Source organism: Dermochelys coriacea, chromosome 6, assembly GCF_009764565.3.
Source record: "Dermochelys coriacea isolate rDerCor1 chromosome 6, rDerCor1.pri.v4, whole genome shotgun sequence".
Taxonomy (NCBI): domain Eukaryota; kingdom Metazoa; phylum Chordata; order Testudines; family Dermochelyidae; genus Dermochelys; species Dermochelys coriacea.
In genome coordinates, this window is record NC_050073.1 from 17,221,542 (window position 1) to 17,240,877 (window position 19,336).

At 46.8% G+C, this 19,336-nt stretch overlaps 1 protein-coding gene across 3 annotated transcripts in view; it reads right to left on the reverse strand.

Moving 5' to 3' along the window:
* Positions 1-7,060: 7,060 nt before the first annotated feature.
* Positions 7,061-19,336, reverse strand: part of SLC25A22 (solute carrier family 25 member 22) — an 86,573-nt gene continuing 74,297 nt past the window's right edge. For all 3 annotated transcript variants that reach the window (XM_038406837.2, XM_043516040.1, XM_043516042.1), the window contains one exon: positions 7,061-18,568. In XM_038406837.2, coding sequence (XP_038262765.1) covers positions 18,415-18,568 — 154 coding nt within the window. In that variant the 3' untranslated portion in view covers positions 7,061-18,414. The remainder of the gene's footprint in view (positions 18,569-19,336) is intronic.

A 19,336-nucleotide genomic window follows, 5' to 3' on the forward strand; every position in this document is an offset into this window, starting at 1 on the left:
GAGGAAGAAAGGATGCTGAGGACTGGCCAAGAGGGGGGCAAAAGGGGAGGTTAAGAGTGGGTCATGTCAGTCTCCTGGGTCATCATTACTCCCCCAGGAAAGTGGAATCTGGGTCACTGCCCCCGGAATCCTTTTCTCTCTCAGACCAGCTGATTGCTTACAACTGGGACAGGCTCTGGGGCTAGAGGCTCTCCCTAGAGCACAGCACTGAGCCCCTGCCTGCCATGAGGAGCAGCAGCTGCTGCATTCTCTCTCTCTCCCTTTGGAATCCCGACTGTGCTTGCAAACTGGATTCCTCGTGGTGAAGAGCACCAAGGTGTGGTGGTGATGGAGGGTACATGGGGAGTGTTATTCTGGATTGGTGAATATGTGTGTGTGTGTGTGTGTGTGTGTGTGTGTGTGTGTGTGAGAGAGAGAAAGGGAAGGGGGGGTTAAATCCAGATTATCAAAACTGGATCCTCCCCCCCCCACAAAATGGATTCCCAAGCATGTATGCATGCTGGGGGCAGGGGATGCATTGCAATATGGATTGTCATATAAAACTGGATTCCGGAGGGACCGTGCTTGTGGGGTGGGGGGTATCAAGGGAAGAAAGATTGCCAAGGGAGTGGCTGTGTGTGTAGAAATCCATTTGTTAAGGAAGGATGGATCAAAGCTCGCCACATGTGTGTGCAAGTAACCCCCCATTGCACATCTGTGCAGGTGCATGGGTTTTTGTTTACTCTGGGGAAGGAAGAAGAAATCACGTGGGATTGCTGTGCACTCCTTATGCTGGATTTATTCTGTGTCCAGACCTCTTCTCCCAGCTCACTCACCCTCACCCCCTTCACCCAGAAAGCCTGAGCTTGACCCACGTGCAGTAATACAAGTTTTGTGGGGAGTAGCCTGTTCCCACCTTCCTGGCAAAAGCAGAGAGTCCCGACCAAACCAGTTCCGGGTTTTCCACAAGACACTCCGCTGAGCATTTTGCTAGACCCTTCCTAGACCTCCAGCCAGGCCTGCTGGATTCAGTAAGGCTGCTAGTTCCTTACCCATGACAATTGATTCTCATGGTGTTAATTTAAAAGCTCCCGGGGCCCTGGCACACAGTGTGTCATGTGGGGAAGCAGTGGTTGTTTGCTTTAATAAGCATGAAACTGTGAGCATGGGATTCCTGCTGTGAAGTGATGGCATGGAGCACGGTGGGAGCCTTAAAGAGCTGGGTCAACATTTCAACGGGAACCACAAGTGCTCACCATCTTGGAGCATCAGCTCTCCGTGTGAGACATGTACATACAGAAGTAGGCAATTAACCACAGGCAGCCCCACTGGAGAACATGGGCCTTGCTGTATTCCAGCCGAATAATGCACAGAACTGGTCCCTCCCAGCAGCTGGGAAATGGAAACTCTGCTACTTACTGGTTCTTCTTGGCTTCCTTGTTCACTGATATCACCCTTTCTCAGCCAATAGGGGAGCTCCAGCGGGAATAGTGCCTGCCATCTCAGATAAGCATCAGGGAACATTTCCTTCTCCTTCCAAAGTGCTCACCCTCAAAATGGACAAAACTCATCCCAACCATAAACACCATTGAAATCAAGTCATAAAACAAAACCATCACTTTAAAGTCTTACGTTAACGTCGCATGGTGTCAGGCAGCTCCAGAGGCAACTGAGACTGTTTAAAACTTTACTTTCAAGTTCATACTGTTTTCTCCTCTTATACAGGGCAGCTGAGTAATGGAACAGCAAGGAAAAAGGGTCACGAGATGATGGACAAAGAGTGAATGAGGTGCACCAGATCCTCAGTTCTGTAATGCTAAAGCAGCATTGCTCCACTGACTTCAATATGAAGCATCAACTCCTGCAGTATATTTTACTGAACGTACAAACCCACATAAATGAAACCTACTAGAAACGTATAAAACATCAGTGGCTTGAAAGTGAAACCCCAGCCCTCAATGAAGAGAATGTGTTTGCTGAATCTACGCTGTATCGTGCTGGATTCCCATTCTCCATTCCTACACTTGGGCCAGGCACAGGGGTGGAGAGATGGATGAAGATGCCTTTAAGCCATCTTTGTACCCACTGTATTCTGGAGCCTGCCTGGCTCCCCGGGTAAGTTAGAGCAGCCCCAGCATGCAGGAAGCAGAGATGAGCTGTAGTGCAGTGCAATCTGGCCATGACTCTTGACCGGTTCTGGTCCCAGTATAGAGCCCTTATACCAGTTCTACATCAGCTGGAAGTATCAACTGGGGTGCATTTCTATCTCCTTTCAGGCTCCTTTTCAGCATAAAGGAGCCTTAGAATATCTGAGAATCCATCAGGCCCATCAATGGCCCCTTGTTGGCTTGCTTGTACATAGATCTATGGTGTTTAGTGCCCAGTATTCATTCTCTCTCGCTCTTTCATAGGAGATACCTATAGAATCTAGTGAGCATGTTCATTTTGCTTGCAGTTTTCTTACTCTGTTTTGGAGTATGTTATAAATATTGTTATTGATAAATCTAAGAGGAAGATTGAGTGCTGAAACTAGAGGGAGAATAGTTTGAACAGTGTTTGCCCCATTTGCATTTAGAAAATCCTTCCTTGTACCGTGAAGAATGGAAGAGCCTTTTTAAACTGGATCCATTTCCGGCTGTTCTGAGAGTAGCCATAAGTGGGTCATGCCTTGCTAATGCAGCGCTTGCTAAGCACAAAACAGCAAAGCAGGGTGGAGCCCAGGAGTACTGATTCAGACTGAGAAGGGGCAAGGCAAAACCAGTGCTCCCCTCAAGGTCAACAAAGAAGAAAGCCCCCTGAGCTTAAAATGTATCTTAATTATGGTCTATGAAATCTACATTTCACAGCAGAATGAGTCACAAAATCTCAGATGACTGGTGAGAAGCAAGGTGGGGAGGGGTGGGGGGCACTAGGGGGTTGGGGTCCTGGAGAATGGTGACCCCCTCCCTCCCCTCCGCATGCACTATGGCTGATCAATCTGTAAAAGCACCTGCCTCCTGCCTGCATAGGACTTCTGCTGCTGCTAACCAGGAAACTCAGTTTTGACAGGGTCCTGCACACAAGGGGGTGGGGAGCAGCCCTGCCTTGGCCACGTTAGAAGGGACAACAGCCATATAGATGAGAATGTCAGAGAGAACACAAGGCACTACAGTGTTTCCACAGTGGCTTGTGCAGAGCACATTTTCCAGGCACATACAGACAGCGGAAGGCAAATTGCTATGAGCTGCATGAGGCTAGGTGGAGCTTAATCCTGCTCCACTGAAGATAATGGGAATTTGGCCATTGCCATTCTTGGCTCATTGTAGCTTTTAATTAATGACAGGTTTCAGAGTAGCAGCCGTGTTAGTCTGTAAAACAAAACAAACAAACAAAAAACAGGAGGACTTGTGGCACCTTAGAGACGAACAAATGTATTTGAGCATAAGCTTTCGTGGGCTGCAGCCCACTTCATTGGATGTCACTTCTGGAGCCTCAGCCATTGGGAGGATGACTCCTACCAATCGTGGGAAGGAATTTGCTTGATGTTTCTGTAATGTGTGCCCAGCTGGCACAACGATGGGCTGAATAGAAAGGCTTGCCGACGGGGCAATTTAGCTGGTTGTTGCAGCGGTCTAATTAACCAGGTAAAGTTATACCAATGTAACTCCTAAGTGTCCACACAAGGATTTATACCCGTATATCTACAGCTGTATTATTAGACTGGTATAGTTATGCCCCTTCCCCAGCTAGAGAAGCCCGAAATCCCTACCCTCTGCAAAGGGGCTAGGATTGCAAACCTGCTATTCTGCAGCTGGCCAGAAGATGACAGTCACACAGACACCAGACAGAAGGAGGGAATTTTTGTCAGAGAACATACAAGGTGGCTTGGCTGCTTTAGGGGGGAGCTGCAGAGGCCATCACAGAGGAGGGAGGGAGATCGGACTCTGGTCTCATGCCGCTGTAGCCCCACTGGCTTCTAGGAGCTACTCCTGATTTCCACTAGGGTAAATTCGAGGAGAAGGCTCAGGGCCTTAAAATTAAGAAGCTGATTTGCCTTGGGTGTCACAATCGTACTATGAAAAGGAATACTTGTGGCATCTTAGAGACTTACAAATTTATTTGAGCATAAGCTTAGCTTATGCTTAGTGCTGGTGATGACTCATCTTAAGCGATCACTCTCCTTATAGTGTGTATGATAAAACCCATAGTTTCATGTTCTCTGTGTGTGTATATAAATCTCCCCACTGTATTTTCCACCAAATGCATCCGATGAAGTGAGCTGTAGCTCATGAAAGCTTATGCTCAAATAAATGTGTTAGTCTCTAAGGTGCCACAAGGCCTCCTTTTCTTTTTGAGGATACAGACTAACACGGCTGCTTCTCTGAGATCGTACTATGTCACAGTCCCACTATCAAAGGGAGGACGGGAGGCAAGGTGATGGCGAGGGAGTCTCCCAGAGGAAGGGCAGAGCTGCAGCGAGCACAGGCCGCCATCTGGGACATGGTCCCATCTCTCGAGACCGTCATGTTTCCATAGAAGCGGAACACATCTTGTTTCACCTGGTACAATTTTGTAAGGCACCACGTCACATGTGTTCACTGCCTGCCCTGACACACACACACACACACACACTCTCTCTCTGTGTTACAGTAACTTCATGGCCAGCGCGCCAAGGGAGATTTCATTTCTTTCTAGTGGATTTTTAGTTCTCTTGCAGGTGAGGGACTATAGCGCCACCTGGAGGCAAGCTGAGTGCAGGGCAGGGCTATGCTGAATATCCCTACATAGGTTTGGAAATGCACTTGTCACAAACTGCACCACCTCCTACTATTCCAGTGTGGTGGTATTATTACTACCAGTAGGTCATCTCTAGGCTGCTAGGCTAATCCTCTTCAATCATGGATCTGCAAAGACTCCTGCTTTCCTTGTCCTGCCTCCTTTCCCATTTAGCCTGACTTTTGCCCCTTCCCTCCCCCGATTCTTGACCCAAAGCACACCCTAATAGTGCACTACTGGGCCCTCACAAGCAAGGCTAATGCACCTCATTCTTGGGTTCAGCTTCTGATCCCAGTTACAGTCCCACTTTTTTTTTTCAAATGAAGCTATTCTCAATTTACACCAGTGAAAAAGAGACCAGAATTTGGCCCATAATCAACAGCATCCCCTTTTATTAGTAATATTAGGGTAGTACAGAGAGGCCCCAGCTGAGGACAGGGCCCATTGTGCAAGGTTCTATGCACAGTGAGAGACTACTTCTGCCCTGACGAATTTACAATCCTTGTAGACAAGACAGGCAAGAGGTTTGAAGGGGAAACAGAGGCACAGCTATACCTTGCCCAGGGTCACACACTAGATCAGGGGCAGAGGCAAGAACAGAACCAGTCTCCCCTAACACCCAGGCCTGTGTCCTGTCGACTAGACAATACTCCTTCTCCACCTAGTCTCCTCCCTAGCGTCAACTAAGATCATGCCTACCTGCACTTAGGAAGGAAGAATTCCATGCACTGCTACAGACTAGGGACTGAGTGGCGAGGCAGCAGTTCTGCAGAGAAGGATCTATGGGTTGAGATGGACGAGAAGCTGGATATGAGTCAACATTGTGCCCTTGTTGCCAAGAAGGCTAACGGCATTTTGGGCTGTATAAATAGGAGCATTGCCAGCAGATTGAGGAACGTGATCATTCCCCTCTATTCAGCATTGGTGAGGGCTCATCTGGAGTACTGTGTCCAGTTTTGGGCCCACACTACCAGAAGGATGTGGAAAATTTGGAAAGAGTCCAGCAGAGGGCAAGAAAAAAGATTAGAGGGTTGGAACACATCATTTACGAGGAGAGGCTGAGGGAACTGGGATTATTTAGTCTGCAGAAGAGAAGAATGAGGGGGGATTTGATAGCTGCTTTCAACTACCTGAAAGGGGGTTTCAAAGAGGATGGATCTAGACTGTTCTCAGTCATACCAGATGATAGAACAAGGAGTAATGGTCTCAAGTTGCAGTGGGAGAGGTTTAGGTTGAATATTAGGAAAAACTTTTTCACTAAGAGGATGGTGAAGCACTGGAATGGATTACCTAGGGAGGTGGTGGAATCTCCTTCCTTTGAGGTTTTTAAGGTCAGCCTTGACAAAGCCTGGCTGGGATGAATTAGCTGGGGATTGGTCCTGCTTTGAGCAAGGGGTTGGACTAGATGACCTCCTCAGGTCCCTTCCAACCCTGATATTCTAGGATTCTATTCTATGATCTGTGGAATGATTGTGATATGGCCAAACCTCTATAATGAATTAGACAGACACACCACACTCCTAGCACAGCAGGTATATCCCGAATATTTCTATTAGCTACAGTTGTTCAAATCCCTACTTCAATATCCCTCAGTTGGCCTTCCTGGACATTCAGACAGACAGACATCCCCCCCCCACCCCGCCATGTAACAAAAGAACCAGCATAAAAAGAAATACAAACACCTTATTAAAAGGCAGCACCACTCGGGATACGAAAGGTGGGCTAGCAAATGGGGCACTGAGCTGGGACTCAGGGAGATTTGGGATCAGCTCCTGGCTCTACCACCCCCATGCCTCACTTCCCCATCTGTTAAATGAGAATGTATTTTCCTACCTCAGAGGTGTGTCTCAAAGCTGATTACCAACTGGAAGCACTCAGATACTATGGCAATGGGGTCAGATAAGCAGACAGATCGCACATCCCCCCCCCCCCCGAGCAACAGAGGAAATACAGTTATATTTAGAATATTTATTTTACAAGACAATACACAAAAAAATTACAATATTTTTAAAAACTCTTCAAATAGGAAAAAAAATATTTCCCCCCCCTTAAAGCAGCAGTTTTTAAACAGTACAGGTATTGCCCAGGACCCTACAGCAACAGGATACAATGTTATACGGTGTTATTGAAAAACCACCAACAGTTGAGGACTGTATGCATTGAAGAGAACAGGAAAAAAGTTTAAACACACACGTAATGGTCAAACACTACTACACAGAACATGGAACTGAACCAGCTGGGTTTTAAAGGATGGAATGTGGATCTCCCCCTTTTAACACCAAGAAATAAATAATAAATCTACACAGAAAATAGTCCAGTCAGTCAAAACACTGTTAACCGAGATTAGTGTTGCTGAATGGGATAGGTTACACGGGGATCTATTGGTCTTTTCCATGTTCCTGATTAGCTACTGCTCAAGAACTACATCAAGAAAATAAAGAGAACTGGAAATGAGAAGATGAGCATTTCATTAGTAGGTCCCAGGGCACACTCAGAACAGCACAGAATCATGCCAGCATTGGGAATGCCAAGACTTGACAAGTACCTAGCATAGAACAGCAAATATTAGCAAATTGGGTAACGACAAAGAAGCCTGATTTCATAGCTTTGCTCCCTTAATGCCTCAGGAGCAGCAGATAGAATTTCAGACATCAAACCACAGACACCAACATAGCACTGTACAGCAGGGATCATTCACTTCATCACTGTAAGAACTGGGACACCATACAGAGGGCCACGTTTGGGGAGGAAAGATAGGTGATGCAAACAGAAGGGGGATTTTATGCTGCTAGTCCCCTTGGTGCTGTCCAATGCCCAGTCAAGACAATGGAAGGACTCTCATGGACTTCAATGGGCTTTGGAAGGATCACGTGTTCAGCTTTCCCTTCCAAGGGGCGGGGAATGTCATAGAACAAAAAGAGAAGACATCTCACACACACACACACACACACACACACACGCACAGACACAGAGTAAATACAGTGCAGAGCTGTGCAAACCCTGACACATGCACAAAACCTGCACGCAGGTTGTACCCACACACAGCCGGCCAATTCTGCCCTTGCACATACCTACACCTCCCGTTCATTGGATGCATCTAACGTGCATGAAGTGGATGTGTGCCATGTGCTTGGATCACTGCAAGGGATAGGAGAGCCCTCCAGGCACAAGCAGGGCCAAAGGAAAAGTGTCTAACCAAAGGCACGCTTGTCTGGCACATCCTCTCCTTGGATTTGCTCATGTCATTACTTTTATTTCAGCAAGGAAAATATCCCTTCCTTTCTCCCACATGGGTTTGATCCAAAGCCCATTGTCATCGGTGGGAGTCTCTCCAGGGACTGCAGCAGGCTTTGGATGAAGCCTCCCAATTTGTGCCCTGCACCCAAGTCACCATCCGGCCTATTCCTGATTTGCTGGGTGTCTAGTTTTTGTCAAGAACAGTCATGTTTTTCCAGCTTTTTACGGATCGCTCCACTATAGTAAATCCCACGCCTGCCTCTTCTCAGTCTAGTCTAGGAACAGCAACACTTAGCGCTTGTAGGCAGCACTTTCTAAACAGAAACTAATTCAGTCTCAACATCCTGTGAGGTAGGAGAAATGATCTATTTTACCAATGGGAAAGGGGAGGCAGCAAGTTTAAGTGACCTGACCAAGATCACCAAGGGTGGGAAGTGTCAGAGCTGAGATTACAGTTGATAAATTCCTGGTTCTTGGGCCAATGCTCAGACCACCCCTTTTCTCCCAAACTGTCCGAAGCAACGGTGGGATGTCTAGCACTTTTCAGGGAAGGTGACCACACAGAAACAGGGACACACAAACTACTGGCTTTGTGTGACAGTGGTTTTCTTTAATTGTACCTTCATCAATGGGCATTTTCCAGTGTTTGTAGGATCCAGGAACGAAGAGTGTGACAGGGCCAGGTTTGTGTGGGAACAAATTTCTTCTCTGAAGAAATTAAAGACCCACAGATATTTAGTCTCCAGAAAAGGCTGTGACACAGTTGCGCCTTTAAATGATAGCCTCAGGACTCCCTGCTTCCCTTCCAGAATTGCAACTCTAGAGCAGCCAGAGGCTGACTCTAAACAAACTGAACTGTCCAGAGGGAGCAGTGTCTCTCCAGAGGGCTTGCGCTCCAGATCAGAAGCATAGACACTCTTGGACAGCCTGTCAGAAAATGGAGCACATTTAGCATGAAGGGTTTGGGGGAAAAGAGGACTCCAAGTATCCCGGCCTGCTTCGCACACCCTCATTCAAAATATTTGCTCCAGATACCAAGGGCAGCAGCACTTCTGCTGTCCCTCAGGCACAACCGCACACACAAGGTACAGGACATTTTGTTGCAGTCCCTGATTCTTAGGAAACAAAGGGGCTTGCCTCAACGAACTTAGTGCACGGCACATACAGTAGGCTAGGAGGGAGTGAAGTCCTGTTTCCATGGAAACGGGAGTCTGCTCCCGTTCCTGAGAGAAATCAAATCTACTCTGAACCAGAACGCATTTTGTGCCTGGCTTAGTAAATTCTTCTGGGGCCAGATGCCGGGTTAACAGCTCTGGAGGATGGAGTCCCTTGTTTACCCACAGCATTCCTCAAAGGCAGCTTTGGAGCTCAATTTTTACTGTCACCTTAGTGGAGGCCAAGCCTGCAGGGTGGAAAGCTCACGGAGCCCAGGGTATCATTCCAGGTATCATGTTAGTCACCTTCTCCTGTGGCTCAACATGGTCCCCAAAAGCCATGAAAATGGGAGAAGAGCGGGCCCCCTTCCACACCAAAGTATGAGTTAGGGAGAATCAAGCTGTAGGAGGAGAAAAGTGAATCCAAAACACACACACACACACACACACACACACACACACACACACACACACACACACACACACGCTCCTTTCTGTGATGTGGTGGATTCCAACAGCGGACTCCAGGCTCAGTCAGGGATGAGCGTAGGTAACAGTCAATTGTGGCACAGAATACACAGTCCATGTAAGCTAGCAATACACTGAATAGAAATCCAGACCCTCTCGCTCGTGGGTGAGACCATCTATCAGTGAGACCCGAAATATTCATAGTAGATTATGGCGTAAGAGTAACTCAAGGAAAAAGGTCTTCCGCTGCACACAAACCTACATTGATAGCATAGCTCACCCCATGCTAAAGTTGTACAGGAAAACTTTCCCTTCTCTTGTGCCAGCCTGCTTCCCCCACACACGTGCAAAGGGAAGACCGATTATCCTTTGAGGGGTCCATTTGGTGAAAGCCTTTGTACCTGCCCTTGTTGCTTCCTGTCAGGCTCCGGTCCCTAGGATCAATCAGCACCAAAGTAGAGCTTCCTAGAGGTCTCCCCCTCATGTGGAAGCTGTGCTCACTGAAACAGCATTGGGCCTCCACTCCATTCCTGTTTTGCCTGCAGAGCTCGTGTCAGTGTGGTAAATGGGTACTATACTGTCTGATGGAAGATAAAGGGCCTGTTCCTGCACCTACAGAAACCAAAGGCAAAACATCCAGGAGCAGGAAAGAACCCATAACACAGGGCATCTGACCCTCAAGCCTGGACCAGTCAACGCAAGCTTTACCACGCCCCAGCGTTGGCAGGATCAAACCCTGGGGTGCTATAGCAAAGGCTTCTTCACAGTCAGGTCTTTTTAGTCCCTTCTATACTTTCTCCCCCCCCCCACCATGTCTGGTATTTGCAGTATAGCCAGGCCTCCTCCGCCCTGTGCAGAGTCTCTTCTGCAGATCCCCTCTTGTTTCCGCTCCCCTGTGCCACGTTACATACTCCCTCCTCATTCTCTCTGCCAACCCCCATCACATCCCTTCCACACAATCCTCCCACTTTACTTCTCTCTCCCTGCACCCTTGTATGCACTACTCCCCTCTTTCCATCAGAAGCTTTCATGGACTCCCCCAGCTTCTATGGGCCTCACTTTCAGAGAGGCTGAATAGGGCTGGTCAAAAGTTGTTTTTTTTTTTGATGAAAAAAAACACACACAACACAACCCACCCAAAAACCACAAAAACAAAAGTTTTTCATGAAGTGTCCATGGAAAATTTAATCATTTTGTAAAAAAATAAAATAAAATGCCCTCAAATCTAACTATTTCATCCAAAGAAGAAAACATTTCAGTTTGGGTATGCTGCCATGGTGCCTCATGGAGCTGTAGTTTGATTTCCTCATGTCCCCCTTCTCCCCTGTGAGTCAGGCTCTTCAGCCATACTACATCTCCCATGATGCACCCTGGCCCAGGGCTCCCATGATGCACCCAAATCTCCTCACCATGAGGAGAGACTGCTGTGCCTCTCAGGGAGTGCCGCGTGACCAAGACGCCCAGTCTCCTCAGGACAACAGGAGCACGAGGCACTCAAACTAGGACTTCCATGAGGCACCATTTGCAAACCAACATATTTTGGGTTTTCCCCTAAAAAGGTCTAAATTTTGCATGGGCAAAAAGCCCATTCTGACCAGCCCTAGTGCTGAACCTTCAACCTTAGGCGGAGTTAATGGGAATGGCAGGTACCAAGTGCCACTGATCATCAGAACCCTTCTGTAGCCACTCCCCATCCCCTACTCTCCAAAAACAAAAAACAAAAAAACAAAATAAACCCAAAAAACCCTTTTCTACCACCACCAGACTCAAGCCCCATGACTGCCCCCCTCTCCAATTTTCTCTGTGCCTCTTCCAGTTCCTGCTCACGTGCCGTACGATGGCCTCAGTTTGTTATTAACCTGCACTCATGGGGCTGCTTTAAAAACAAATCAAGCCAACAGCTCCCCGTTTGGTGAGTGCACAACAACAAAACACAAGTTTAAAGTGTCACACGCCTCACAAAGTCCATTGAGGACAACAGGACACACGTCCTACAAAAGCCCATAGACAGCCTTAGGTTCCCAAAAGCATCAGCACTATTTGCAGCCTAGGCAACAGTTTGCTCTGATCTCCCTGAACGTTGCAGGAATGCAAGAGATTTCACACGCTATACATCTGATTGGTTAGGAATGGACGAGACTAAGGACAAGTGAACATCAGGCTAGAGTGGAACATCCTGCTGGTCTCATTACGGTGACTTAGAGAACCTATTGCAAACAACCTGTACATCCAGAAGGAGCAGTGGTTACATATTGCAGATTTCTTTTTAAAATACTATTTCTGCCTTGTGCATGTTAATTGCAAAGTAAAGGCCAGATGCTCAGCTGATGTAAATTAGCATGGCTCCATTCTGGCTATCACATTACCATTCTTACATCCAGTCAGGTTTCCCCAAGACATATTAATCCATGTTATTTAATTGGGCCCGAAGACGCTGTCCATTCCATATCTGAAGAACAGTCAACCCTTCTTATAATACCCATAAGCTGCATTCAGTAGTACCTTCCAGCTGATTATCTCAAGAGACAAATGCAAATGGATTAAGCCTAGCCATTTCTGCAAGGTAGGCAAGTAGGATTTTCCCCATCTCATTGGGGCACTGAGTTAGCAGCAGAGCCAGGTGAATACCAGAATTCCCATCTCCCATTTTTGTGATCTAACCACTATACCACACTCACTCCTTTCCCTTAGGGTCAGTTACAAACAACCTCACCTGATTCTATCGTCTAGTCTAAAAAGTTGATTGACAAAGGAGGCTGTAATCTGTGATCAAGATGCCTATGCTCAGGGCACCTCATGCAGATGAACTGTATACAAGGAAGCTACAATGACTGCTGCAGTGGCCACAGTTGATGGAAACTGAAGCATTCAGCCACTATAATGCTGTGACCTCTGCTTTGTTTTTCCACTTGATGTGGGATTCTGGCCTTCAATGATTCACTGAACTGCAAGGATCTTACACAGCCTGGCATTAAGGGCCTGTCTACACTGGGCAGATTTGGTAAGTGGTTTCAAGTTGACACAGCTAAATTGGTTTAAAAACCCAATCAGAGCAACAGCCTTGACCACCTGGCTTTCCAACTGGGTCAGGCTGCCTTAACTGCTTCAATCCAGAGCTATGCAATGGTTCTTAGCTAATAAATAAATAAATAGGTCTAGCTGAACTGGTTAGACGATTTCTCCAGTGCAGTCAGTCCTTGTGGGGTGAGCCACAAGCAGAGCTGGATGGCAAAGACAGCCTGACAGACAGACCCGGAGTACAGATCTTGGCTCATAGAGGTTTTTGGAGCCAATGCCCTCATGTTTGCCTTTGGATTTTGTAATTGTGTCCTGATGGGCCAAACCCCGTGGCCTCTACTGCAAGGCTTAGGGCAGACACTGGGACGTCCATGGGTCCCCATTCCAACAAAGCACCGGAAGCAGAGTATCATGTGGCGTGAGACTCTGCATGCACACACAGCTAGGTGATCAGCAACTAGCGCTCCCAAAAGCTATTTGGAAAAGCCACAGGCACGCTCGATCATGGGCCACAACAAAGCAGTTAAAGGGAGCAGAAATCCAAGTCAAAGCACTACCTCAAAACTTAAGTTCTTGCTGATCACTAGAACTGGTCCATACATCATGCTTTTCATCTTCCCCTACCATGGAGACCCTTTTCCTGCTGACTACAGGAACACCAAATGCCGAGGACAGTGTTAGATCTCCTAGGAGCATCGCAATTACCAGTCAGCTTAGCCTGCAGGATGCTCATCATAGCTCTGTCCGGATAAGTCTGCATTTTGAGAGACTACAATATTTCTGTGTCTATGTTTTCTCCACCACCTCTTAGCTACTCAGACCTCTGCAAGGGAAATACTCAAAACTGCTAGGTCTAAACACTGGCTTTTGTTGATGGGGTCCCAAGCTAAAGTCTTGGCTGTCAGGATCCCAGCCATGTCTATTAGTTATAAACTTAGGACCAACATTTCCAAAAGTAGCCTGATTTTAGGTGCCTACTTTGAGATGTCATGAGCCAGATTTCCAGAGGCACCAAACACTACTCACTTCAATTAGAACTTGGGGTGCTCAGCTCTTCCGAAAAAACTCAGGCCCAAAGCACCTGAGGTTGGGCACAGCCAAAATCAGAGGCCACTTCTGAAAATTTAAGCCTTCCTGTTTCTGAGATGGAAAGAAACAAAACTAAAGAGGACTCATGGGCATCCCACACAAACCTGCAGATGCAGATCATATCAGAAAGGGACAACAGCAGGCACATCCTACAAAACCAACAGGCTGGGCATTCTATGCACACACACAAGCATATTCTACAGAAACACCAGTATCCAAGGTTTAAAAACACCCTTGGAATCTTCAAGAGGTTGTTCCAGGGAATCCATTTTTAGGTCTAATCATCACAGACACTGATCTCCCTCTTGCAACAGGTAATCCTTTTAGGAGCATTCAGCGACAACGCAGTAGCGTGCTTCTGTTTAAGCCCCTGAGCCAGCCAGTGTTGCAACCTCAAATCAAGTTCCCAACCAGAACAGCAGTCGCCAGCAGGATGATCAGGAAATAAAATCAGGGGATCATGGGAAATAGATCTCTTTCCCACGCAGAGGAAAAAAAAAAAAAAAAAAACCAAAACACATTATCTGCATTCCAGGCCTCCACTGCTGGAGTGACCAGAGATGAGCTCCAGGGAAACAGGAAAGTGACACACTTTTAACATACAGCATTAAATACATTTTAAAGAGTCTTCCCTCCCCTATACCAGTCTCAGGCCCTGCCCCAGGCCTCTCCATCCCCAACAGGCAGAACACACTGCTGAAAAGCTGTAGCGCTCACGCACCGGTACAATGATGGTGCCAGACACATGCTTTGCTGGGTTCATGAAGCTGTGAAAAGGGGATTTGGGGATCAACCCAATGTTCCCAGCTTCCAGAGGGTTTGGGCATGTTCTGAAAACCCCGTGAAATGTGGGCCTGCAAGCTCCCTGCCCCACTGCTGGGTCACAGGGTGGTACTCAATCTGCCACTGGAATCAAGACACAGGACTCACCTCAAACTCTCTTTACCTTGGATCCTGCTCTCCTCCTTTAGGCAAAGCTTTGCAGAAACGTGAGCTGCACTCCTGCCTGCTAATAATCCAGGCTCAGGCCCTTAACTGGGGTGGGTTCTGCACTTGGACTTGGCAAGGTGACCAAAGGGTGTTAGCTAGTCATTGAGTACCGCAGTTCCCCAATGGCCCTAGCACCACCACCTGCAGGGAAGTGCTGGCCCTGCTGGCAATGCCCAGCGTGAAGGGGGTGGGGCAGGGTGTACAGAACTAACAGGGAGTCATGCTTCTGTTAAATGGAAACATCTACAGTTTGGTCTCTAGAGCTGCACTAAGGCCTTGTCCACACAGGAATATTAACCTCTGGTGCCAAGCCTTAGCATACACACAATCTACACCAGTGCAGCTGATTCCACTTTAATCAACGGGCTACAGCTGCCAATACTAACGCTGACAGCTCCCTTCCATGACTGGAATGATCAGAACAAAAGGAGGCACCTGCAGCTTTCGTGGGTGGCACCAGGCAGTCCTGCCAGGAAGGGACAGGGCTTAGCCCTGGAAAGGGGGGGAGGGGTTATTAAATGCTAATTTAAGACTTTCTGACTTGATGGGTTGCAGGGCCACCAGCTAGAGTCGGTTACTGCAGCAATGCCAGGGGCCCCCCCTTTGAAATTCCAGATCTCAGGCAGATGCAATTGCTCCTGACTTCAGAATTTTACAGGTCAGTCTTTAAGTCTCTTGGCACTAAAGAGGACTCTTCACTAGGCTGGAGCAGCGTGAGTTCATCAGCACCAAGACCTTCAGCTCACAAAGGCCCCGCGCTGACACACTGCACAGGGCTCACTATGCGCAATCATTCTGCTGAAATTTAAAAATAAAAACTGGGGGGAGATGGGAGAAAGGGAGGGATATTTTCCATGGATCTTTGTCTGAGGCCATAAAGCAGCATTTTCCAGGCCCTTTTCCATGCCCAATAACCATGGCAACAACATTGCTGGTCCACATCACAGTGTGAAACCAAATGGGACCAAAGCAGACAGCTGGAAGCACAGATATCCATAGTAAGAGCAGCATATTTTAGGGGGAGAGGCTGCTTCAAACCTGTATTTGCCACTGAGCTCTTCATTTCATTCTGACACATTTACTGGCAATGTGTTTTTACCCCCAAACTGTAAGTCTCATACACAATAATATATTGGCTGGGGGGATGGGTGGGGTGTCTACCATTTGAACATTAAAATTTTGCCAAGAAATGCAAAGACCAAAGTAAGCTGCAAAGGACTGTTCAAAAAATCAGGCTGGTGTTCCTTCTGGATTCTTTATGACGTATAGAGAAGGCCTATTTTTAAAGAGGAGGAGATGGACACTTGCTCTTTACCTTTTAAATATCAGGCACGTCAGTTCTTGGATTTCCCGGGTCTTGCTGGATGACGTCTGGGAGGCTCGTGGGATATTTAGTCTGAGCTCTCATACCATAACTGACGGGGTTAAACAAAATCTTCCTTCCTCCAAAATGTAAGTTAGTCGTTAACATTAAATAGGCGTTAACACAAAGAAAAACGTTTGAAATATAGTGACTAGAAATCCTTCCCCTATCAACTGTTGAACTTTCACTCTCGTGGGACATCACCATTTCACTAGCTCTCCGACCATCTTCCAGCCTAGGTGAGGATCTGAACCACGCACGTAAAAACCAAGCAGAAAACAAACAAAAAAAAATCCTTAAAAGAGCTGTTCACCTTTCAGGCCTTCATAATACATCATAAAGCAGGAGAAGAGTCACCTTATGGGAAAAAAAACCCCAAACTTTTCTTTAAGGGCAACTCAGAAAAATCCAGAGTGACACAAGCGTCATAGTACTGATCACAAAAGATTGTTATGAATGGAGAGATCATCTATGCAGATTCCCATCTGTGTAGGATAAAGTCATTTTTTATGTTTCACATAGGCAAAAGTGAGAACTTAGCTGTGTAACAACCTCCTCTACGTTAAAGGTGCATGATTAGGACAACTGGCCTCCAATTTAGGTTTTACAAAGAAAGTTTTACAAAACCTAAATAAAGAGGGTTGAAATACACAGATATCAAGTGGAAACTGTTTTTTTAAAGTTATTCTTCATCTGTTGTGTCGGAAACAATCACCACCATGATGCTAGTGATGGGGAAGCAGAAAGTGAAGCTGACTATAAACAAAAAGTGAAACTGACCAGTTTAGTTTACATGTTGAAATGGAATGAAGTTCAATAATAAAGCACACCAGATTTTCAGTTCTTTCTCTTGTGACAATTCAAAGTGAGATTGTGAAGATAGATAAAGAAAAGGTTTGGGTTTTTAAAAAAATTAGTGTCCCTTTAACTGAATTCGTACGTGTCTAGGGTTGCCATCCTGTTATCCAGTCAATGACCACCTCCCCAGAGTGAGCAGGAAGTCTGGCTATCGTCCTCAATCGCACAACTGAACACACACAGGCAGGCTTTTCTGCTGGTGTGGATCCGATTGGAGTCATACTGCCTCTCTATATGTACTTCAGAGAAAACATCATAGCAAAACCACACCTGGCCTTTGAGAGGTAAGTCGTATGGAATTAGGTCCCTGTGGAAATAAAACAGATGCCCTGGCCTCATTTCTTTTCCACATCCCAATTTTGGTCTGGATAAAGAAGTTGGCAACCCAATCCCCAAGTAAATTGAGCCAGATACTCAGTTGGTGTAAACTATCATAGTCCCACTGATTTCAATAGAGCTCACGGACTTCAAAGGATCTACAACCATTTATACCACCTGAGGATGTGGCCTTTCCTGATCTTTAACCAAAAAGCCTGACTCTGAGACCTCTTTTTAAGTGACCCTTTGCAAGTGCAAACACCCACAGGAAAGGAGAGAAACACATCTTAGAGATGGGTCAAAAGAGACACACAACCAGTACTCTGGGTAGAGCAACTGCTTGACACATCAGAGCTGGGCTGATTTAAGGAATGTAATTGGATTTGTTTTTCCTGCATAAATAAAAAGTTGATCCCATGTCATTAAATTCTCCCCTCTCCTGCCTGTAGCTCGTAGCTAAACACAGCTGCACCTGAAGACATTCACACGATCCCACGGACATACTTTTACAGAGCAGACGCATTGCAAGTACGTGCAGTGTACATCTCCCCCCACACAGGCCCCAAAGCCCCTATTTAGTAGGGAAGTCCCTTTGATTAAAAAAAACAACAAAAAACAAAAACAAAAAAAACCCTTTCTCCTCCTCTGATCTCCAAGAAGTTCATCCAAGTCCAGCTGATTTTAGGGGGGTTTCAGGACAAGTCCTTACAAAAACTTTTTGATTCTGGAATCTACCTGCCTCCTCTATTGATAATATGGGTCCCCCTTTAGAAGGTGTGCTGAGGCCTTGTCTTCCCAGAAGCTTGGCACACCAGAAGAGGGACTGGGGGAACAGAGAGTTTGGTTCTTTTGCGCCTTTCTTGACTACCTGGTAATTCAGAGGCTGTGGGCGGTTTCTTCCCCTCCCATTGCTGGGAGAAGGTCTGGGGTCTGTGAGCCCAGTCTGTGCTAACCAGTGTCTTTAAGAATGACAATTAAAAATAATAGATATGCATAATTAAGTATTGTCCTGGAGGGCCGGATGAGATGGGGACGTATCGAGAGGCGGAAGGAATTTATTGTTTGAAGACGACCTTCACCCTCAAGGTTGCTGCTTTAACCCTTTGTGCTGTTGCTCTGACACCATTGACAACGACAACCAACGCTGGAAGAATTCTGACCAGCAGCAGCGAGTGCGTGCAAAGGTTAATCCCGGCGCTTCGGAAGCATGTCTAGGAGGAACTCCGCGATGCCTATGAAATAGACGACTTGCGCGATGCCGAAGAGCGGGGCGATGACCAAGGCTCTGCAGTACGCCCCCTTCAGGAAGGCCAGGGGCCCTTCCTTCTGCCAGATTTTCCTACAGAGGCACAGAGACACCAGTGAGATTCAGCATGCGTTAACCCCACCCACTGCCCATCATAGTGTCACTTGTGCTAACACAAATATTTCCCAAAGTAATTTATTGTCTGTCACCAGAATCAGGAAGCTCAGAATCCAACTGATCGCCATATATGGGGTCGGGAGGGAATTTCACCCGGGTCAGATTGGCACAGACCTTGGGGTTTTTTTGCCTTTCTCTGCAGCATGGGTCACTTGCAGGTTTAAACTAGCGTAAGTGATGAATTCTCTGTAACTTGAAGTCTTTAAACCAGGATTTGATGATTGCAGTAACTCAGCCAGAGGTTTTAAGTCTATTACAGGAGTGGGTGGGTAAGGTTCTGTAGCCTGCAATGTGCAGGATTGATAAGTCTCCTGTAATAGACTTAAAGGCAGGATCACAGAGGAAGTGTGAGCTGCTGCAGATCTCAGCTTATCTATCTTAGGGTTTTATAGTGTTGCCCACCCTAGGATTTGGGCACTTTCTCATGTTAAAACCAACAGCAATAGCAATACCCCTAGTCAACTCCACAGAGTCTCTGGTTCTGCTCTCTTTTCGGCTTGGGGCTGGATATTTGTTTTCAAGGTTATTGCTTTTTGGGGGAGGGGGTAGTTGGGGTTTTCTGGTAGAAGAGGACACCTGCCCTATTAGTCTTCCCAAGGACAGGATGAAATCCTTTCAGCCATTCAGATAAAACAATTTAAAAAGAAGCCCTTGGTGCTGCAACTCCCTCCCATTGCCAAGAAG